Here is a 23750-nt window from a genome sequence, read left to right as displayed (position 1 = left end):
ATAAAATAATGAAAGGAAAAACATGCCTATGTTAGCCTGTCAAGGGAAGGAAGCAGGGCAAGAGGCTTGTTTTTAATTAGTCGTTTCGTGAACATTTGTGCAAGGACAGAGTCTGCTGCCAAACAGCATCTCAATTAGCATGTCCCTGTGGGCAGACCTTGCTTGGATTGATCTGTGACTTACAAAGGTGGCAGAGAGAAAGTGCAGAAAGGATTAATTTGCTTTTTTATTACCCCCCTCTTTTTTTGTTGTTAGGAGAGGAGACTGGTACAGTGGGTGGTGTCTAACTGGGAGCAGCGACCCAGTTCAATAAACCTGGCTTGGCTCCTGTGGGATTGGAGTGAGACAGTGCAGAAGATCAGGCTGGGACCACACCAGGCACAGAGCAAGAAGCTGTTTCTAGTGCTTTATTAGGGAAGAGAGGTGAAACATGAAGCAGTAAGACAAGGATAAGGAAGGATTTGAGAAAGTATAAGTACACTGAGCAAAGACACACAAACCCAGAGAGCAGGTTTTGTCACTGGTTGGTAATTCTTTGCAAAGTATTTATCAAGTTCTCCAAACTTGCAGAGGATTTTGGGGAGGACTGGAATTGAAGGAAAGGAATACTTTTTTCTTAAGAAAAATTAATGAAGAGTATTTTTTCCTACTGAAAAGAAGGTGTGCATCCAGGCTTAAAAAAGCCATGATATTTCAACAGAGAGATATTTTAAAGATTTTGGTGTTTTTGTCACACAGCAGAATGGTGTTTTGCATCACTGAAACTCCCTGAGCAGTGCAGTAGCATTTCTCAGCGTGTTAATTGTCCCATAGTGCAGCGGGTAGCTTCTGCTCAGGAGAGGGGGGTGGCAGTGAAGAGATTAAAATGATGATTCAATCAGGAGACTCTCAGAAATCTGCCTAGTGACAATTTTTTTTTTTTTTTTTAAGACTCAAGCTCTGTGGCATAGTTACAAAGGAGGAGTCTTAATTAAAATTAGCAGGCAGATGAAGCATTTGAATGGGCATCTTTCAATTCTTTTTCCCTTTCAGCTCACAGTAAACCCTCTTCTCCTTTTTTGTCTTTTCTCACAACAGCTTAAGTTTGCTTGAACAGTTTTGTTTGTCCATTTTCTTTCCATCACAAAAAAAAAAAAACCCTCTAAATTGTACTCTATATAGAGTGCCACACAAATAACTTGCATTTCTATGATTCCTTTCAGCCAGGAACAATTTAGAGGCAGTTCTGCTTATCAGCCTGTGAGTTAGTCTGTATATCACTCACCATCCCGTTGTAGTTTGTGAAGCTGGCACAGAAATTAACTTAGGGTCTGCATCATGATTAGCTTTTCCTGGGTGTCCATAACAGGAGTTACACATGGCTTATTTGCAAGTGTATCAGATCGGAACAGAAATGTTGTTCAACTCTGGCTCCAGCTGCTTCTGTTTCGGACACCTGTTGACAGTTAGGGATAAAATTTTATGCACTAGGACAGACAAACAGAAACTCTAACTGTGGAGATCCTAAAGCTAACATGTGTCATTAAGCTTTCATACACACACACACATACACCTATATATATATACACCATGCAAGATTTCACTGCTACTAGCAAAAGTCATGTCCTACTACGTGAATTCAGATATACATGCTATAAATTACAGTAATCAACAATTTTATTTGCACCTCCTGTTTCACAACCCTTTCATCATGCAGGAAAAGCAGGCAAAGCTCCATTGCATGTTTTCACCAGAGAAATGAAAACCCAAACCCATTTCATATCTTTAAACCAAATTTTTCTTTCTAAACAGATAGGAAAGAAAGCACGTACACTTGAATAAGTATCAACATTTAAAGTACAGACAAATTAAATCTATTTTTGATTATCATCATCATATGGTTAAACAGAACACAAGGCCAGGCAGGTAAGTTGGCATTTAAATTTGTTATATTCCTAGATTTTGGAACAGCTTTCAGCTCAGCAACTTGCTGTGTATTTACTTTGCCAGGCAGAACAAGCCAGCTTGCTGTATTTCTTGCTAGGATTTGGAATTAAAATGTAGATTCAAAGCAGATGGGGATGTTTCTGCAGCAGCTGAATAGAAATACACAGAAAATGAGAAAACTCGTCCCTCCCCTCCCCCTCCCAAACAAAGTCAGCTATCATCTCCTTCTGACAAAGGCCTATTCTTCTGCAGACCACATAAAATTATCTATCTGGTGAAGATCTGAATTTATGTACTATCAGGGCCCTTTGTGAAGTGCTGGCAGCCCTTGGGCGAGCAGAGCCTCATTGCTCGTCTCGAGGAGTGGCCTTGCGAGCAGAGCGACCTCTGTTCAGGAACTCCTTCAACGCTTGTTTTACATACCAAGGGAAGGGAAAACAAAACAATGAGAACCAAAATCAGCGAAACAGAAAATGATTTCCTAGATGGCTGGTACCTCATCAGCACTCAGTCTAACCTGTTCTGTACTGGAGCAGCACAACAAAGCCATCCCCCTGGATTAGAGGTTAGTAAGCACAGACAGCTGGTCTCCCCCTGGATCTCTCCCCTACACTGACCTTGCACAGGGAATCCCTCCCTCCTTTATCCTTAGATAAACTCCTGTCGCCCCTGAAACCTGAATAACTGTGCCATCTCACAGTCACATTGCCTCTGCATCTGTCAGGCATCATTGTGAACCACCTTTGTTTTCAGCAGGGAGTTTCAAGTCATTGCCTGCCTAAAACAGGATTCAATCATTGTGTTAGTGACTGAGTTTTCTTTACCAAGGCACAGGAAGATTTCTTGTATTTGGATTTTTCTTTTCTTGGCTATTAACTAAGCATTTAATCAGATGATGACTTAAAATAATCGAACAAGAACAAATACGAAAAACACATCCCCTCCTCTTTCTTTCTCTAGAAAGTCAGTGAATCAATTCAGTTTCAAATCTGAATGCTAATCTCTGCCATTCTACCCTGGGTGGGTGCATTTTACTTCTACAAGCTTAGGATTCCCCTCTTCACTGCTGCGGTTTCTTTTTCTTAGTCTTTTCAGTGTAATTAGTCTCAGATGTGATACTACTTATTTTCTTCTTCCCCTGGGCAAAATATCCCCCCCAAACAGTTTCTGTCTGTTCTTTCCCTCCCTCTTTAAATAGTAATTTACCTTTTAAGAAAACACAACTGCCTCCTTCTGTGATACTGTCCTTATCTCCTCCATGCACAGCAAGAACAAGAACAAGAATTTCTACTTCTTGAGAAAACACCCAGAAGCTCAAGGAGAGAAAAGGTCAACCATGACAATAATTATGAATTTCTGAAACTCCTTGTCCTACCTACAAAGATTCCTATTTTATGTCCAAACTACAGAACTAGGGTTTACCCTTGCCAAACCAAAAATCTTGCTATACCACTTGTATCACCTGCTACAAGGTGATCATACTGTTCTTCATTATTCAAACAAAAGCTTGTTTTTCTAAATTGCTAAAATGCCATTTAAAGCTAGGAAAAATTCCCTTTCCTTCACCCCTAAGGGCACCCAAGAAAATTTTTAGCTCTGTTTTACAATTGGAAGAAATAAAAGAAAAAGGATTATAGAACTTTTTCTGTGAGACAAGTATAAGCACAAGATTTTCCTAGATTTTCTTTCTTCCTCAGCAGCCCTCAAATACAGCTAAAGTTGAAATGAAGACAATAAAAGCAACCAGCTGTGAGGACTGTAGAACTGAGGAAAGAAAGATTTCTGCCCATCCAACACTGATTCAGTTTTCCTCGGCAAAGCATTTTTCAGTTCTGCTTTTAAGACAGACACTGAACATGGACCAAAGTCAGATGGGGCATTAATTTATATACCTTCCCGGGTGTGGGGAATCTTTCAGGAATATCCCTCTTATCTAAGACTTTGTGCTGTTATTTTCACTTTTTGGGGCTCTGCCTCAAATGCTCAGACGCTAAATATGCATTCGGGTTCAACATCATGTAGGGCAGGAAACTAAGGCATCTACTTTGTGCATTTAAAATCACCAAAAATTTTAAGTGAAGAAGCACAGTTTCTCATTTTTTATCTGGGTGACTTGACTTTAACTAAGCTTTCTGTCATAGGTAGAGATAACAAGTGAGAGAACTGTGTAAATCTTCCCAGCAGATGATCTATTTGACAGCCTAACTTTGTCAAATGCACTAACTATTAACATTGAAAGAGAAAGCTGATGATCTTTGCTCTTTTGAGGTGTCAGGTACTTAATATCATCTGTCTTCTTCATTCAGATACTATAAATCTATTTTTTCCCCTTCAAGAAAAGACAAGATTAGAATAAGATGAGAAGATGAGAAATACAGAAACTAGAGTTAAAAAATAAAGGGGTTTTTTTCCTTATTTTTTTAAAAGGCTTACAGAAGAGCTTCCCTTCAAGCAAAAAATACAAAGAATGCAAATAAACATTGTCAAGCCATGAAACAGTGTTACAACAGAAGAGCACTGTGAGAGTTATTGGGGCATGACCAATATACAAAATACCACCACTACCTTTCCTGTAATCGATGGTAGCACCTTTAAGTTAATAGAATCTGTAACGTTTCTGCATAAAAATCTAATATCTGGCCTAGTCAACACCAGCTTTTCCATCCATTGCAGCGAATGCAAAAGTTTATCGCCCTCTTTTCCATGTACAGTCCACAGAAATGAAAGTATTAATAAAGTACCAAATAATTTTGCAGTTATGTAAGTTGTTCAACCTAAAACTAAATCTAAATGATGATAAGGTCACAAATGAGAAAAAAAGTCAATAACAGATTGTTACAGCTGCTCCTCTTTTTAGTCAGCTTATTGAAAACCCAGTGAGTCTCAACTCAAGCAAGTTCATTTAAAACTTAAAAGCTTAGCTGTTTGTTTTACAATGCCTATGAATAGTTCATCCCTGAGCTTCTGGTCGGAAAAAACACCCTATATCCTGTCCTATGCGCTCAACGTTGTACACAGTTCATGGCCTGTGGCCACTGTTTGACAGTGTCTGGCCACCCTGAATCCTTCAGGGAATGTTACTCAGTTACGTTCAGCATAACACGCACTAGTTACTGTTCATGTCTTTATGTGTGAAGTGCAAATCTACTCCTGAAAGATAATGTTGGCAGTACTTGCCTTAATTAACCTGGTTCTGTGTATTCAAAATACATGTGTGTAGCTTTAACAGAAAGAGGCAACAATGATGCTCAAAGTGCTTATAAAATGTTTTTCCTGCATTGTGTGCATTTTTATGTATTGGTTACTGCAGTTGCCTGTGCGTCTGTATAGGTTGCGACCTATATGAGCAAAATAACTGGCAAAGGCTGCTGCCCTGTCCCAGCTGGAGCGGAAAGGAAGTGGTGTCACATGCAAGCCCTAGCATCATTCAGTAACTCTGTGGGGAGCAGGAGGGCTCTCCAGAGACAGCCTCAAAGAAGTGGGATCTCAGTGTGTGTGCTGGTGCCAGGCTAGATGGGAGGAGGGTACTCCAGTGCAAGTTGGCAGAATGAGGAAGGCCTATGGAGCTGCTCAGCACTGGGAGGGGTCAGAAGGTTGCATGGGCCAGTTCCTATAAACACTGATTTGAATCAAAGTTATTTCAGTTACTTGGAAATGAGTGCCATAGCTGCAAACCATGAGCTTAAACCTTCAAATAAGTCAGTGCAAATTCTGCAGTAGGTTCCTAGCAAGCCAGATCCAGGGGGAAGCCTCTGTAATTAACACCCAACAAAAGTCACTGCCCGTTGAGTCCAGGGTTCACAGGTCGATCCCCACAGGTGCTGCAGGGGCATCCTAACAATGGAAACTTGAAAACCGTTGGTTGGCAGTCCTTGGTAATTTCATCTCTAAAGACTATTATCAGTGTTTTTAGTCATCAAAACTTTTAGCCACAGTCTCTAGCTGCTGCAATGCCTTCCTCCAGCTTCAGCTTCCTGCAGATCTGTGGAGCACATTCCCTCATCCCCATCCACTTCCTCTTGTTAACCTTGTAATGGAAAATCTCTCTCTCTCTTCCTTGTTGCTATCTGAAGTACAGCAATCTTTCCTCCAACACAAATACAATCTGACACAACAAAAAGAGGGAGAGTTATTACTGCTGACCACATATTTAATCTTTCATAGCAATTTCCTTTGGAATCCTGATTGAGCTTTTCAGTATTCGGTAGACACAGGCTGTTCCCAATGTGTCTCTTGTAAAAGGGACCGCAATTCTTGAGCTTTATATTTCCCTCTTTTAATTTAAAGCAACAGCAGTGTATACCAGCATCTAGTTATTTCTATGATAGCCTGTTTGACCAAGTCATGATTTAAAACCAAACTTCAAAGAAGCATCTTCTATATCATGGAATATTGATTCATCTACAAGGCTGTGCACATTTCTACAAAGCAGGTTCTCAGCCATTAGCCCACAATACCAGACTGGTTTTAGCATAATCTCAGGATCTTTTCTGTAACTCATTGGCAGCAGCACCACTAGAGTTAAAATGTTTTGGTGTTCTGTTTTAGCTCGAACATCTTTTTGCTGATTTCTGAGTATCTTGTTTTACAATAGCCTCCTTCAGGCTATAGAGTCCAGAGCAAAATTTAATCTTCAGAGAGCATAACAAAAGGAATCAGCCTTAGTTACCAAAAGATCATTAAGTAGTACCAGCTGTTTTCAAGACATTGAATTTTTTCAATGAAGACAGAAAAACTGAAGCGCAGACTAAGACTTTTGTGCTGCCTGGTTATATTGCAGCATATGAGAAAACATCTAACAACTGTGAAGATATCTCTGCCTCCACAGCTCCAAGGGCTGGGGCATGGAGCTCAGGCAGGGGGAGGTTGGGAGCTGCTGGGATCCCCAGCAATTTCCAGGATGGGACTGGGGCTCTGCTGGGTGATGCAGACACATGCCCTGTATATACTGCATGCTCAGCTGGCCCCTCTGCTTGAAGAGAGGAGCATGGTTTTCTTGGGATCTATCAGTCACAGGACTTTAAAAGTGCTAGAGGGAAAAGGTAGGAAATAGGATGGGCTTGGAGCCATCAGCACCCTGAACATAAGAGTCCAAACAGCTTTGTGACATAATTTCTCTCTGTCATGCTGCACAGTTGATGCACAGCAGTATGGGGACATGTTCTATCTCTAGCATTCACCTGATTTGCTTTAGTCCTCCACATGCTTTTTTAAAGGTTAACTGCGGTACTCCAGGATATTTTTTTCCCCATTTTGTTTTCAGTTCTAATTTTAGGTGCAACTAATGTTCTGCAACTCATGCAGAACATTTGCTTAATCACCAATACCTATCAAAGACTTTTAAGACAATTTTGGTTTGGGAAGCTGAGGCACATATCTCATTTATTAAACACTGTTTCTGCAGAAAGCTTTTGTGAGCTAGACAAGGCTGTTAGGAAGGTTTGTTTGCTGGGGAGTGTAATAAGCAGATAAATTTTGCCATTCATCCCTGTCTCCCACCCTTCCCACAGTAAAATTATTAGCTCATTTTCTCATAATCAACTTGGCTGACCCTCAAAGGTTAACAACCAAAGATAAAGTACCCTTATATGCGTTTGACAGTGGCATTCATATTAGCTTAACTGACTGCATTAGACATTGAGTATCCTGATAGATGTCTCCTCTCTTCTCCCAACTCCCCATGCCTTTTTTTTTTCCTAAGAAAAAGCAGCTGTTCATTGCCCCCAGAGGCTGTATAGAAGTAACACTAGCAGTCACAGTCTGCACTGTATTTCTTCTGAGTAAAACCAGTTGCATAAATCAGATCTTAATCCTTGCCTATCATCCTTGCTTCACCCCCGAAACTGTTCTCTTCCTGCTGTGTTCTGGGGGCACAGGGGTGACAGAGAGACCATGGGTTTGTGTTGGCAAGAAAAGCAGGGACTGTGCTGTGCAATCCACTTGGCGCACGAGGACACGCACATGCTTACGGGAACTCAAGCACACAATGCAGGGCGTTCTCTCCTACACCTGCATTCCTGAGCTCAAGACCACCACAGCTATGAGGCTGCTGGCTGAAGGACTAGCCTGGCAAACACTCTGCATAACCTTGCCAGGCAGGAGCACTTCTGCAGGGCTTGTGGGATCAAGTCTTCATTGCTAGAGGTGTGGATTTAAAGAATGAAAAGTCACCTGACCCTTTTGAGGAGAGTTTCCCCGCTTAGGTTCTCTTAGGAAGACTAAAGAGAGGCATTTAAAAGGCTTCCATTAACTTTCATCGTCTGTAAGAAAAATGTTTACTTAAGCTGAAAAAAGTCTCAGCTATGATTTATGAGTTTCATTCAAGGTAGTCTCATATCTTAGATTTGTCTGTAGTTCCCAGCTTTCTAAATCCAGTTGAGTGTGTACTTTACAATGGTGAGCCTTTCATCCACACTGCTTCTTTGTGCACTAAGAGCATGACTGTGTTGAGGACAGACAATAATCAATTAGTGAAATGGTATCTCGTGACTGAGAATATGAAGTGGGCTTTGCAGAGGCTGACAACAGCTCTTTTAACTCACCCGTTTCTGTATGTCTCTTAAATATCCCAAAATATCAAAGGTCTTTCATTAGAGCTTCAGACTCTCTCAAATCCATGCAGGCCACTAGATACCTCAGAAGACCATGAACTGATGTGAGCCGGCAGCAAGTGGCGAGTTGCCAGAACGAAGAACAACCAACTGTTTTCAAAGCTTTGAAAATATTTGAAAAGGAAGGACAGAGAGAGAAGTGTTGCACTTCCCTTCAGGACCGCTCAAATGCCGCTCTTCCAAGTGTCAGCTGTGGGAGTCTAAAAGTCTTAGTGAGAGTTAAATCACAATCTGCCAGTTCCCCTGGCTCCATTTAGCTTGGCAGCAGTGAATTTTCTGCCTCTTCATGTTGCATCCCGCCACAAAGGGAAAAAATCAAACAGGAGAAACAATGTTCCTTTGAATTACTGGAAATTAAAGTAAAGCAGGAATGCCAGCTCGTTCTCAGGTCCCAACTGTTTCTCAGCACAGCAATTCCGAGTCTTAATTTAGTTAAAGGGAGAAAATTTCGTGCTAGAGCTGTGTTTATAAGCAATCATCCCATTCACAAATCTAGACTGGTTTCCAGTTTCCCTGGAATACCTAAGTGATATTCCACAGAAAGGAAAAAGCCTGTATCCTTGTAATGATCTTTTTTCTCAAGTAGTTTTCTTAAATGTTTCTTGTTCACAAAATACATAGAACTCCCATATACTGCCCATTTATGCTTAAATACTAAAAAGTTTTAAATGGCTATACATAAAACCCACATCCTTTGTAAGCGGGGATACAACAAGATAAGAAGTAACTGATAAATAGCCTCAGTTGTCGAAGTACAAATTGGACCCTATCACTTTATCCTCAGAACAAGATTAACAGCTGTCTTTTAAAGAAAAACCTAAAAACTCTCTTGGAAAGGGATATAAAACTAAAATTAGAAAGGGAAGAAAAATACTGTAGCCCAGATGGTAACTTCTTAAGCCAGGCTTAAGAAGCGAGGCTGCAGCTCCTCAATAAATGCTGCCATGATGTGTAGTTGGGGTCTTTTGACTGACAATTTGTTTGGGTCCTGAGCCCTTTCATCTAAGAAGATCAATGACCAAGTTCTTCCCAAGCTTATATATTGAGTATTCAAAATGAAAACAGAGTCCCACAACTTCATCTCAAACCTATCAGCAACAGCACCCATGCCAAGCTTTCTTGTGTGCTTAGAACTGTGGTACGGCAGCACCAGCTCACCTTTTGTTTCTCTCCCAGAGTTTTGCTTTTATCAGGATTAGACCTCAGCTGTTCTTAGGTTGTCAGCTGGCTCTGGTCATCAAAACCACCTTGTCTTCCATCTCTGGTACATCTGGAGAGGTAACTATAACTGTTTTCTCAGATCTGGATTTCAGCCCAATAATCCATGCCATTGTTCTGTGTAGATTGCAATAACCCACATGAAAACTGCTCCTGAAGACCACACACAAATGCAGAAAAGCTGAATGGCAACCATAGCTCCAGGGAGCATCTTTTCATAGACCTCTAAAAATGCATTAGATTCTTATCTTCTGTGGTGCCTCAGCAACAGTGGAAGTCAGAAAATATGTTTGTGCGAGTAGCTCAAAGACTTGAGCACACTGAAAGGTTTTAAGAAAACCTTTTCTATAAAGCTCTGCTAGGAGTAACAAGCCCATTCTGCTGATTTCAGTGTGATTTATACAGTGAGGGAATAAAACTGCTTAGTTACTGAGGTGAAAGTCAAGGTAATTCATACAGGTTTTTGGAAAATAATACAGATACATATTATAGCTGCTCGTATACCAAGCATCAGAATTTGGAGAAAATCTAGCGGAGTGTAGCATGTGCATAATGTTTCCAGAGAACAGACTGTGGATTTGCTATGTGACCTCCACGCATTTGGTCAGGGAACAAATGGTATGGATATATATCCACCCAGGGAGGAGACTGGATGTCATGAACTGGGTTGTTTATTCTGTCTAAGAGGGGTGCATTAATGATAGTCTTCAGTTACATGGTGAGAAAGAAGCCATAGCACAGAAGGAAAAAAAAACTGCACTGCATGTCTGTGGCAGATGGGATAAGCTGATCTATGGTTATGTTTTAAATGGTAGAAGCTTTCTAATAAGTTAGATTAATTACTGCATGTAACTGTGTGTTATTATGCAACACTTATCATCAGAGACTTTTGAAAACAGGTTGGAGTGGACTGGTACAGGTCTGGCTGGTGTTGCCCTGAAGCCAAGGAACAGGGCACTGACAAACCTATTTTTCCCATATGTTCATGGGCAACTGGTCTGGTTTGTAAGTTGTGAAAGGCACGGAAGAATAAAACTAAATCACAGGTGGGAATGAAAACACTTTTTGAAATTAAATCATGCAACAATTAAAACACTGTAAGATGTTTCCAAAACAAGTACCCTTGTTTTGGCTCAACTCCTCCAGCTCCACTGCATGGAAGTGAAGCCCCAGCAGGACATGCAGGGGCAGGCAGCATCTCTCACAGGGACACAGGGTATCTCATGGCTCACTGGCCCTGGCAGAGATACCCAGAACCTGCCCCTTGGCTGTACTGGCACGCACACGGCACACTGTGTAGTGTGGGAGCTGCCTCTTTGGCTGCCTCTCATTTCTCAAAACACAGCAGCCAAAAGTTGAGTTCACTACAACATCCCAGCCTAGGTGTGGCAGAGCCATGAGAAAAACAGAGGAAGAATGTGTAGAGGGGTGTAAAGGCTACTGTAGTGAGGCCAGTGAAAGGGCTGAAAGCTCTGCTTTACCATCTAGACATGCAGGAGCACCAGTCAGAGTACACCTTGGAGCCATCAACATTCTCTTTGCATTCTCCCCACTCTCCTCTCAGCATGACATTTAACTTTTAAAAAGAAATTTAAGACAAGTTAATTTTGTAAAAAATTCTGTTTTTAACAAAACTGTGAGACCAACAGGTTTTCCTACTTGAAGTTCAAAGGATAATGGAAGCCAGAGCTGTGTAAATAGGTTTTCTGAGGACACTGCGGCCCACAAGGTTTTATTATCTTCTATCAGTTCTTCCGCTCATACGTCTATTTTCTAATATTACTGACACAACACAATGAAACCTTGAAATTTTTAGCTTGCCAGTGTTTCTTTTTTCCATCCAGTGGTTTTTCACTCTGCCAAAAGCTGTGATGAAATCATCATGGATAAATGACCTTTGACTGGTGCTAGGAAGTCATCAACCCAAGAAATCCGTGCTATATCCAGGTCTGAAGCCAAATGGACAAAGATCACAGAAAGTGGAAGATAATGATGACAGTGACCTCTCGGTAACCCTCCCTAAACAGCAGGTTGATAACATCAAGTGTGCCTTGAGGAATGGTTCAGCCACCAACGCTTGCTTATCCTGGCGTGCTCACAAGAGACTGCGCTGCAGAGCTTGGCCAGAAGAAGCAAGAGAAGTCAGCTGTTGCTCTCAGGGAGCTGATTTTAATCAGCAGCCTATATCACCATTGCTATTTGACACATGGAGTAGCTGAAGTACTGAGAGGAAAATCATCCCTCAGATAACATCCTTTCTCCAGACATCAAAAACGGGTCAAAGCACCAGTTGGGCACCTGATTACCACTGCTCAGCACACCTAGCCAAGGATAATGGACTGAGATGAAGAAAAAGAGACAGTTCTGTTTTCCAACCCAAACATCTTTGCCAGCATTTAATTCAGAGGCACGGGGGAATTACTGAATTATGTCCTGTGTGGGTCACAATTTGAAATAATTTTGCTGGCCCAGACTTCACAGAGAATTTTCTCATTATGCAAAAGCATGTCACTCTACACACACTTATTTGAGCACCCCTGAGATTTAAGGCTATAACTCTTTCTGTCGGATACAAAGACTCTCAAAAAACCAATAAAGGTGAAAGGGTGCTTTAGTTCAGCTTCCCTGTATTTGTTAAAGACATCTAACAGTCAGGGTGGTGCTCAAGAAACTGAGCGATAGTGGTCTTAGAATATGTTGGCATCCCAGCACCCAAGGTAGTACCAAAAAGCTAACCTGGGGAGCAATGCAGCACTGTGGAATGGCCTGTCCATACAAACTACCTGGATCCACCATACTCCAAACCTAAACTAAGGAAAAGAGCTCATAACTGGCAAGAACTGACATAGATGCCAACCTCACCTTGAATGATCCAGTTATTGCAGAGGGAGGGTCCTTCTGTTTCTTAAATTCAACCTGGTTCTGAAGTTTGACCTTTAGGGAAACATTTCTAATCTGGTCATACCATGGTGGCATTTAAAGCAACTATTTTGGGAGCTGTGGTGTTTTCCTAGAGGTGCTACATAGTACAATTAGGTACCAAGTTTGTATGGAACACAAATCACAAAAAATGGGAACTGGAGAGCTGTGTGATGCAACATTATAATTTCTGTTTACTCATATTTTATAATCCTGAATTCATTTCCTTTGCATAATTGGTTTTTTCCACCCATATTGTAGAGGCATTTAATTTTTACTTCCCTTGATTTTATGCAGTTGTTAGAATAGTAAAATTTTTCACATCTGGGTAGAAATTACACAGTACCCGGTCTTGTTGATGGTTATATAATGTAGCAAGTGGAAATCACCATTTAGCTTTACTATCACGCCCTCTGTATTAAGGTGAAAAATCAAATTGATTCAAGTGCTTTTGAAATTAGATCATTGTATCACTGAAATGCAGGAACTGGTGTCAGTAAATTGAGGGGGGTTTAGCACTGGTTGATTTTAAAAATGCATGAATTTTGAAGCGTCTGCCTTGGAGAAGATTTAATGAATTATTAATCCTCATATGTCACAAATCCCATGCTCTTCATTCCTGTATGTCTGCTTATATGTATATTCACTAGTCACCATTTTCCCTGTAAATTAAGGATAAATTAGCTATAAATTAGGTAACAAGTTTTATCCATCCCACATTTTCTTTTGTTTGACACAGATTATCGTAGATATAAATGCGAGAGAAGACAATTATATTCATGTAATATGACCTTCTGCAGAATACAGTCACAGTGTCATTGAGGAGTTTCTAGATTAACCCCTTAACTGCTCTATAAAGCTACAATAAGAAAGCAATATGCATATTTTAGGAAAAAATACAGCTTTAACTAAAAAACTTCAAGGGACAGACAAGGCATGGCATCCTTACTCAAGTTTTTACCAAAGCATTGCTAATGCCCTAAATAAATAAACTATCCAAATGAAGAGACAGTTGAATATAGTGCAAAGGGACCCTATTGTAAGCCATAGAGCTCAGCTAACAGCAGAGTGTCCTTGTCATTCTGGGGCTTCCTTTACATCTGCCTTGAAGTTTCACTGTGTTTTCCTCCACCATCACATATGTAGTGGGGCAGCACAGCAGTGCTGCTGGTAAGGAGCAGAGCAAATCCTTAGGGGATGTTGTAGGGTTTTAAGCCTCAGTTCCCCTTGGGTATGAATGCAATCTCTCTCGAATCTGTCCTGGTCTTGCCTGTCTTCTAAGTTTCCATGTGGAAGCTCATGTTGTTTCTCTGTATATAAACTACAGTACCTTAAGTGCAAAACACATAAGAAATCCTTAAACTATAACACACGTGTTCAACTTTTTATCCCAGCAATAATGGAAATGTCTCACTAATAAGGAGCTTTGATGTCTTACATCACCCCTTTGCCATCTGAGTTTACTGCACGTCTTTTCTCCTCTAGGGACACTGGCAGTTGCTTACAGGTGTTAACTGAGGGCACAGCTGCAGCAACTGCTCTTTAGCTAGGCCAGGGAATCACAACCCATAATATCAAATCCTGGTGTTAAGCATCATTGTAACTGCTTACACATCTTGTTCCAATGTTAAAGAAGAGAAAGCTTTGTCATAGGGTTAATCAGAAAGAATTTTACACATATGCAAGTCCAGAAGGTTTCAGGTTTTAGAACAGAAATTGAGCTTTCTGACAATGTCATGCATGAGTGCCCTTACCTAAGTAATAACCACTTGTGCCTCTTCTCAAATTTTCATTTCTTAGTGAAATAGGAAAAAACCCAAACCCCTAACTTCAGGAGCTTTTTCACATGTTGGAAGTTCAGTATTTAGAACTCTTTGCTAGATGCATGAGCTTCAGAGGAGAGATGCAACTGCACAACAGCACATAAGGATACGCAGCTACAAGTGAAGCCACCTACTGTACACAGACGAGAAGAAGCAGGAGAGCGTAAGCAGCAAGTACAACTTACCAAACTGAAGTTTGGCAAGGCATATGGGCAAATTCACCTCCTGTTGAGAAAGTGCTAGAGGGGTTTCTTGTCTGGGAGCAACTTAGACCTCTGTGCCATCTGGCAGTGGCAGAAGGGTGCCAGCAGGATGGAGGCTGTGGCAACACCCCAGGAACAACCCAGTGAGCCATCAACAAGCTTCTGGGTATCTGACTTCTGCTTTCCCAAGTCTCATACCAATTATCAGTTGAGCACAAGTCAGCTGAGGCTTTGATCTGAGGATGTGTATTTCTGCTGGGGAAAAAAAACTCTGGGGAGATAAATGTCTATCTTGGCTAACCTTTGAAGGGGAAAAAACCCATCTGACATCCCACCTTTTGGTCCTTTTGCGTCTGTGAGTGCTCTACCACAGCTATTCCCCCACCTACTTTTTCTCCTGGGAATCTTGCCCAGTTTTGCTGAAGATTGTACTCCCCTGCAGTGGGTGTATTTATTCATTCATTCATCTGAGCTACTTTGCATTCACAAACTCCCCAGATACAGGTGCTATAGAAAATAAGCTATGAACCTCCAGAACTGGCAAAAACAAAAGACAGATTTTCTGTGAAAGAAAATGACACAACTTCTGTTGCTGCAGAAATGTCTGCCCTGCTTGTAACACACCTTCCACAGTACACTGATAAGAAGTGGCAGGAATATGCCAAATTTGTCCATAAAACAAACAACAAAAAATCTCAGGCTCTCATTCAGTGCCTAGTCTCCAGTTTGTGCCCTGTGCGCGGCAAGAAATAAATGTACTTACATCGATTGCATCTGAAAAAGTCAAACAGTGGTAGTCTGAATTCTAACTTGAATGCATATTGGTGAGATGAGATGCTGATCCATTTGCACAGTAATGTGCTATATTTAAGTCATGCATCGTGGCATCTTCAAAGAGGCCAGTCATAATTATGATGGATTAGACTGCAGAGTCAGTCCTAGATGCAGTAATTGTTTCACAGATGCTGATGATGTGACTTGAATTTTTAATGAATTATAGCTGAAGAAAATATGTGGAGCTTTTAAATGGTCTGGATAAAATACAGCTATGGGAAAGACTAAAAAGACTAACTGCTGCACTTGGGGGAAGGTAGATTTGAGAGGTAGAGACTTCACCCCACAATGATTGTAAGGACAACCACAAAGACTTTTTAAGATGCAAGCAAGTAGGAATACTACATCATAGTGTCCCAGTTAAAACCAGTAATAAAAATATCGTGGACATTTATTTTTTGCCAGTTCGACATTACCAATTACATTACTTTACATTTGCTGTGATTTGTAGTTGCTTTAGGAAGATTTTTACTTAGGTGTGACTGGAGGACAGTGAATAACTTGAATGTAGACAGTGAGAGAAAGAAGTATAATGCAAAGTTACCCCTATCCTAGATGTATTTAAAAGAATGCAAATCTGGCACTCTTAATGCATGAATTAACTTTGTATTTTGAAGAACCACATGATTTTCATGTTTTTTGCAATGTCTAACACCAGTCCCTTTTACACTGAAAGTGGTCAGAATTTGGGGGAAATACCATGAGATCTTTGAGAATGCCATGAACAATAATTCATCTCACAAGATAACCTGGTGGGTTTTGAGAACAGCATGAATCTAAGACTCTTTTCTGGCCACAGATGTGCTCCTTTGAGGAGTTTCCAACCTAAGTTTAAAAAAATCAGGGAGCCCCCACTTCTAAAGAAAATGGTGGGTTTATCTGATAGATAGTAAGGAGCTGAGAAGAAAGATTGCCTGGGAATTCCCAGAAGGAATTTGATTGCAACCCACAAGGTACACCAGAAAAAAAGCCGCAAGGCAGATTTTGAGGGCCAGACAAAGTTTCTCACAGCTTAGTCACACAGACTAAAACTTTCTTTTAAAGAAATAAATCTTTTAGAAGCAGCTTGACAGCTTGGTGTTAATCACTATGGTGACCTTCATTTCATTTCATACTCACAAAATGCAGCAGCCTATACACTCATGTCTGTGCTTCACCTGCAGTTTTTAGGAATGAAAGGTTTGAAGACAAAGTATGGCTTCTAAATTAGTCTGGCATTTTATTTTTGAGACATTTTGGGAGCATCATTCTGCTGCCTGGCCTAGAATGACACATCAGAGGAATCCTCTCCACACAGCTTTCTGCTAAGCATGGAACATCATCTCCCTGGAAAGCTGCAAAGGCTCAAGTCTTGTGGTACTATAAAGCTAGGGTGGGAAATACCTCTAGAAGGGAATAAGCCTACACTACCATGTTAAAAAAACCCAGGCAAGACTGATAAACATATTTTTCCATCTCCCTGTTCTTAGCTTTCCCTGCAAAAAATCTTTTTTAAAGTATCATTACTTGCAGCGAGAACTTCTCTACTTCTGTCATTAAAAAAACCCATTAACTGAGTAAAGGAAGAAGAAAAAAAAAAACCAAACTTCAGGTGGTCAAAAGTAAATCTAAAAACAAGTCTGGCATTCAGAGGAAATGAATACAAGTTATCATATAGGTGTTTGCTGGTGAAAGTGTACATTTGAATTGTCCTGCTACTGAAATCAGAGCTGCCAGCAGAGAGAATTCTGCTGGATGCAATGTATTTAATGAATTAATATTACTTATTAAAGCATTTTAGAATCACATTACTAAACTGAGTAAGACAATACTGTACTGAAAACGATATAAATTACATTTAAATAACATTTTAAATTACATTTTAATAACATTAAAAATATTAATGTAGGATAAATACATAAGCAGAGCAACCATGATAGGAGAATTTTTTCAGTATAATAGTTCTTCCTACGTAGTGGCAATACCAGCCCCATGTCATGCTTCTCCTGACTCTGCAGTCCAGGCAGAACTGACCTGGTAATGGAGAACCCTTCAGATTCTCCTTTATGTAAACCAAAAATAAAAGCTTCAGAATAGACATGCATATATCCAAATTTTCTCCGTGCAACTTCAAATCTGTAAGACCCACTATCAGTCTGCTTTTTGTCATTTGTAACTGGTTGAGAACCATAAACCAACAAAGAATAAATTATGAGCAGAGTCAAACAAGGGCTTTATCTATGTTAACTAGGTCTGTGAATTCTGGGAAGATGCATGTGAACAGGATTAGCTTGTCATTGTATGGAATTTGCTTACTGCACATTGTTAGTACTTTTATCCAGCTAAAAACTTCACTTTGTAAATAAGGAGTATATGAGAAAATGGGATTTCCCATTCCAACAAAGAAGAAAAAATCCTAACTACACAGCTTCAGAGCTCAATTCAAAACCCAAAGCATGGTTTAATCCATGCTTAATGTCTATATGTAAATTTGAAAGGATATTGATACCTGGAAAAAAGCATTTCTATCAAACCTTTCAAAAATCACTCTTATTTCTGTCAGCTTTACTGATCTGCTGATGAACTGTTAGAGTTCCTGTGGACAGTAGTGAAGTATGGCTTTGTCTTGTGTATTGTGACACTTGCGTGGTCTTCAGGAATGCCAGTTTTAAAAGACCCTGTCAGACAGCTGAGGACAGAAAAAAAATGTTTTCCCCTCTAATTGGAAACTTGGTGGCAACACTCCTTCAAGTCAGACAAAAGAGGTTTAGCACACTTGATCAAATTACAGGATTAGCACCAAGTCTGGGAACCACGGTTTCAACATGACTTTCTGCCTTACCAAGGGCAAAATGTGATGACAGAGGAGTCTATGCAAATAATTCAAAAGCAGAGAATACTTTCTGCCCCATTATGAGAGATTTCTTCTGGTAAAATATCTTCTTGTGCGTTAAATGGGGGTAAGGAAGTCACTCTGTATTTTTATTCTCTTTTTATCTTGAAGAACAAACCTTTTAGAAAAAGGGAGACCTGGGGGTGCAAGAAGCACTAGGATAGTGAAACACCCCTCAGGTGTGCTTGCAGGCTCACGCTGTGTGTGGGAGCTGGTCAGGGCAAGGGGTGCTGCAGGAATTGCCAGTTACTGGCTGGCCTTCAATGGAAACTAAAACTGACTTAGATTTCTCTCCTGTTTCTTTTCTCTTTTAGATACGTTCAGAGGGTAGCCTTGTGGATGGCCTCAAAGCAGGCCAGATGGAACAGGACAGAACCAACCATGTTGACGGCAATAGATTGAGTCCATTTCTAATACCACAGTCTTCTCACGTCTGCCAGGCAGAGCCTTCTGCAGTGAAGCTACAGAATGGGAGTCCAGCAACAGAGAGGTCTGAAGTGGAGGTAAATGGAGACCATAAGCCACTATTCAATAAAAGCAACTTTGGAGTGCCCCACCCGAAGGGAAGTCCAAACAATCGTGTTAGCCCAGACCTTTTACAAGAAAAAAAAGTATATTCCAAATATATGCAAAATGGTGGGATCAAACGCACTTTTAGTGAGCCCTCTCTGTATGGACTTCATGAGAGCAAGAAAGTGAAACAAGATAAAGAGATAAATGGAGAAAAAGCTGAGCCAGAGGATAATAGTGGAAAACCAAGTGTCTCCAATTGTTACAGTGAGAAGAAAGCTGAGAGTTTTAAAAGACAAGAAAATGAAGCTTCAGATTTGATACCGTCTACAAGATACAACAGCGTTGGTTCAGAAAACCCTCATGACCTTCTGATTCAGGATGAGCAGGAGCAGGAAAATATTCATTGCCATAACAGGGACATTGTCTTACTACTTAAGAACAAGGCAGTGCCAATGCCTAATGGTGCTACAGTTTCTGCCTCTTCCATGGAAAGCATGCATGGTGAACTCCTGGAGAAAACACTGTCTCAATATTATCCAGAACATGTTTCCATAGCAATGCAGAAGAACACATCTCATATCAATGCCATTACCAGTCAGGCTACTAATGAGTTGTCCTATGAGACAACACATTCATCCCATACCTCAGGGCAGATCACTTCCCCACAGACCTCAAACTCTGAGCTGCCTCAAGTGCCAGCTGTAGTGGTTACTGAGGTCTACAACACAAAAGACTCCAGTAAACCACCTGTATTGCCAGGTAGCTGTTCACTTCAGAAACCAGATCTACAGCTACAGCAACAGATTCCAGGCTATGATACTCACCAGTTACCTGTAGGAAACAGTAATATTCATGGAAGCATAGGGCAGATTCCAAACCAAGACCTCTCTCTAAGTTCCAGCAGTAACCTGCAAGCTCAGAGCACTACTCTGGAAAGGTACTCTGAGCAAGCAGAAAATAATGGTGCTTTCTTTACACAGAACTCAACGTTTCACAAAGATTCCTCCACTGCTCCTGCTCCAGAAATGAATAGTGCACTGTCTGCCGCGGTGCGAGAAGGACACCACTCCTATGACAACAGGTGTGATGAAACTCTTCCTGGGGAGATAAAAAATGAAGGGCAACATGAGGGACCAATGTCAGAAAGTCCCAGCCTCAGCCAACAACAACTTCAACCTCAGCAGAGCCTTCTGCAACAGGCACAAATGTCACAAGATGTCAGTGAAAGCAACCCGCAAGCTGCTGTGGCCGCCTCAATTCCGCAGCGCCCCGAAGGAGAGACGCTGGCGTCAGAATCTCCCCTCCAAAACCTGCATGCACACAGAAATGAGGGTGAGCTGCAACAACACTATCAGCATTTCCCAGGACAGAGAGAACCTGAGACTCCTGACAAAGAAAAGGACCAAGTGAAAGAGCCTGTACAACAGGCTCAACATTATTCAAAACCAGCCTGGATAGAACTGGTTTCCACCCAGTTCCACCAGGGAGAGCCTCCCCAGAAGCCCAGCGAAGCATTATTGCGGTCAATTCTTCAGTACCAGGCAAGCACAGCCCAAACAGTTTATACAAAACAATATGCTGGAAGTCCTGATTCATTAAAGGGGCCTTCAGGACAGGCCCAGAGCCAGAAGATAATGCAACAGGAACAATTTCCTCTGCTGTACAAAAGCGAGAGCTCCCAGCTGCAGCCGCATCCCCCAGCTGACCAGCAGCTGCCGTTCCAGAAACACTCACCACAGCCACAGCTCACAAAGGTGGATTCCCTTCTCAAGTCCAAAGTGCAGCAACACCCTTCACAGCAGCTCCATTTCCAGCCAAGATCAGAACAAGCTGAACAGCCTTTAGGGGCCCCCTTGAAACAGCAGCACTTGAATCCCCAACCAGGAGAAAACGGGCAATTCCTGCATTCACACATCTTGCAACAGATGCTGCAAAAACAGGCACATCCAGTGCAACTGCCATGCAGTCCACAGCTAACCCCAAATCAGCAGCAGGCTCCACATATGAAAACTAAAGGCCTGTCCCAAGCCGTACCCCACGCCCAAAGCAATGCTGAGCAGCCTTTGGACAGGACATCCTTCAATCAACTTAAAGCAGATGAATGTTTCCAAACTGGGAGTAAGTACACTAAATCAGCTGCATTCCCACTGCCTAACCCTCAGCTAGGCCCGGAGCAGGTACAGACCATGAACAGCAAAGCTCCCCTTTACACTCAGAAGGCAAATGCCAGTCTCCAGCACCCTTGCCCAAACAACAGACACCTGATTTCCGAGAAGAAAGGGAACGCCGCAAATATGGAACACTTTGGAGCCAACAAAATGCAGGACTTGCAGCACGTGCAGTATTTTTCAAATAACTTGACCGCGAAGCAAGATGTGAATCATTGTTTTCAAGAACAAGATCAACAGACACAACAAGCCTCAGTTCTGCAATTGCCACCCCTCCAGCCCTCACAGGGCTATGGTGCTAGTCTGAACCAAGACCTCCCGAGCAAACAAGCTCCACAGATCCCTCAGCAGTACTTACCACATGGCCAAACTGCCCCCCACGCCCAAGAGCAGAGAGGCTGTCATTTGCAGTCCCAGACCCCTAAGGATTTTCAAAAGCATGCTGCTCTGCGGTGGCATCTTTTGCAAAAACAGGAGCAACAAGCATACCAGCAACCCAAAACTGAGATTGGTCCCAGTGCAGCACGCAAGCCTATAAAAATTGAGGCTGGCACAAAGTCTAACGTCTGCATGCGCCCATCAGCTGGACAGCTGGAAAACAAAATGTGGAAAAAAACAATTAAACAAGAGAATCAGCACTTTGGCTGTGAGAACATGCAACAAAAGAGTATCATTGAGACAATGGAGCAGCAGCTAAAACAGATACAGGTCAAATCACTGTTTGATCATAAGACTTTTACTCTCAAATCACCCAAACATGTGAAGGTTGAAACAGCAGGCCCTATTACCATCCTCTCACGAAATACCAGTGCTGCGGATTTTGACACTCAAACCCCAATCTTAGATCAGCAAGCAAACTTGTCTGCTGAGAAAACCCCGACCAAAAGAACAGCTGGAACTGTTCTCAATAATTTTTTAGACTCACCTTCCAAGTTATTGGATACGCCTGTAAAAAATTTATTGGACACACCTGCCAAAACCCAGTATGATTTCCCATCTTGCAGCTGTGTTGGTAAGTGCTGAGATGTACTAAAAACATAATAGTTCACAGGAAGGAAATGAGCCTTCAAGTTGGGATCACAGGGTTAGCTGGATGTTTTTGTTGGAAGATTTGTTTGGGGTTTTTAAAGAACAGTAATTAGTGAAGACTTATAAAACTGGGATTTTACACATTTATGCCTACTGCACTTATCAACCCTACACAAGGCCCCTTTCTCATTATTTCATAAAGCAACTACCTATTTGATTTTTCAGTCAGAATGCTTGTGGCTTCAGATCCATTCTCCTTGAGCAGCAGACATGTAACAACAACATAGTGATAAAAAATAGGTCATAACTTTATGACCTAATTTATTTGTCAAAGTTAGATACAGCTTTTAAAAAAACTATCCTGCTCCAAAACTTTAGAGCCTTATGGCCATTTTTTGCTCTAACAGTGAAATTGCTGAAGTTTCCCTTAGTAAAGCCTAAGAAAAAACAGATGTCAGATTATTCCTCACTTATTGCAAGAATTTATCCTCCTTTTCAGGCATTTGTCTCCTATAAGGCTAAAGAAATCCACAGTTTCATAGAGAAGCTACACAAGCAGCACCAAAAATAGCAGTGGGGAGACCCTTGTTGTTGCTTGATGGCAAACCCTGTCTTCAAGGGCTGAAAAAATAGAGCAGAGGGAAGCAGAGTGACTGGCATGGTCCCCTAGCCCAAGCTTTCATACACTACTGACACTGCACATAGCCAAGTGTAACAGGCACTTTCAGACTTTACTGCATAAACTATTCAGGCTGAGACAAAACGTTCAGCATCAAAAGTTAGAAGAAGAAAATAAAAATCCTTGTTACAGTTTCAGTTGCTAGGATTTTGTATCAACTATAAAAAAGGAAAGTGGAATCAATGCTCCTCCATAACGCAAAATGGACCTTTTTGCCTTTCTGAATGTTGGGGCTGTGTCTCAGAAATGGTATGTGGGAACAAAAACAGGAAATAGTGTATTTCTAGAGCTCCCAGGAAGAACTCTGGAAGCCACTTCCTTGCTCTTCCTTCTTTGATAAGAAACAACCTTCAAAAGATAGTTTTTTTTCGAAAATACAGTTGTCATTTTGGGGGGTTTTTAAATATTGTTTCTTTCATATAGTTAGCACAAGTTTTTCTGGCACTTATTTCCTTATCCTCACTTTTTTTTTTTTCATACTGAAACCACAAAGCAAACTTAAGAACTTATCCTCCATTTACTTTTTCATTCTTCAGTCCTAGCAGACAGTAGGAAACACAAGGGTATGAAACTCTCTCTGAAGAACCCAGTGCCACAGCATAATCTATAGGTTTATTGCTCTTTCTTATCAATATTGTCCTTAAGAAGATTAAATTAAGCCATTCCCCGCTGACATGTTCATATTTATATCACACCTTCATCGTGCTTCCAGAGGCTGGCTGTCAAGAGCAGCACCACCCATCCAGCCTGTGGAGTTAGCATGGCAGAAAGCATCAAGTCAGCATTCAGACATCAGCCAGCACAGCTCCACCATCTCCTGAACCCAAGCAGGGCCTGGCCATTTCTTTCACACAGCTGGAGCCTGCTTCCTGGTATCAAACCAAACATACAAACATACAGCATGTATTGTGACTGTTGATATGGTCCTACCTAAACACAAAAAACTGAGGCCACA

The 23750-nt window shown here is 41.3% G+C and overlaps 1 protein-coding gene across 1 annotated transcript in view; it reads left to right on the top strand.

Moving 5' to 3' along the window:
• TET2 (tet methylcytosine dioxygenase 2) overlaps positions 1–23750 on the top strand; it is a 69963-nt gene that overhangs the window by 28308 nt on the left and 17905 nt on the right. Inside the window, exon 2 of the mRNA XM_084205017.1 lies at positions 18721–22099. Within this exon, the coding sequence (XP_084061143.1) occupies positions 18721–22099 (3379 nt within the window). The remainder of the gene's footprint in view (positions 1–18720; positions 22100–23750) is intronic.

This window comes from Fringilla coelebs (genome assembly GCF_963513975.1).
Source record: "Fringilla coelebs genome assembly, chromosome: 4".
Lineage (NCBI taxonomy): Eukaryota > Metazoa > Chordata > Aves > Passeriformes > Fringillidae > Fringilla > Fringilla coelebs.
The sequence above is the reverse complement of the archived record's forward strand: the minus strand, read 5'-3'. Positions and strand labels throughout refer to the sequence as shown.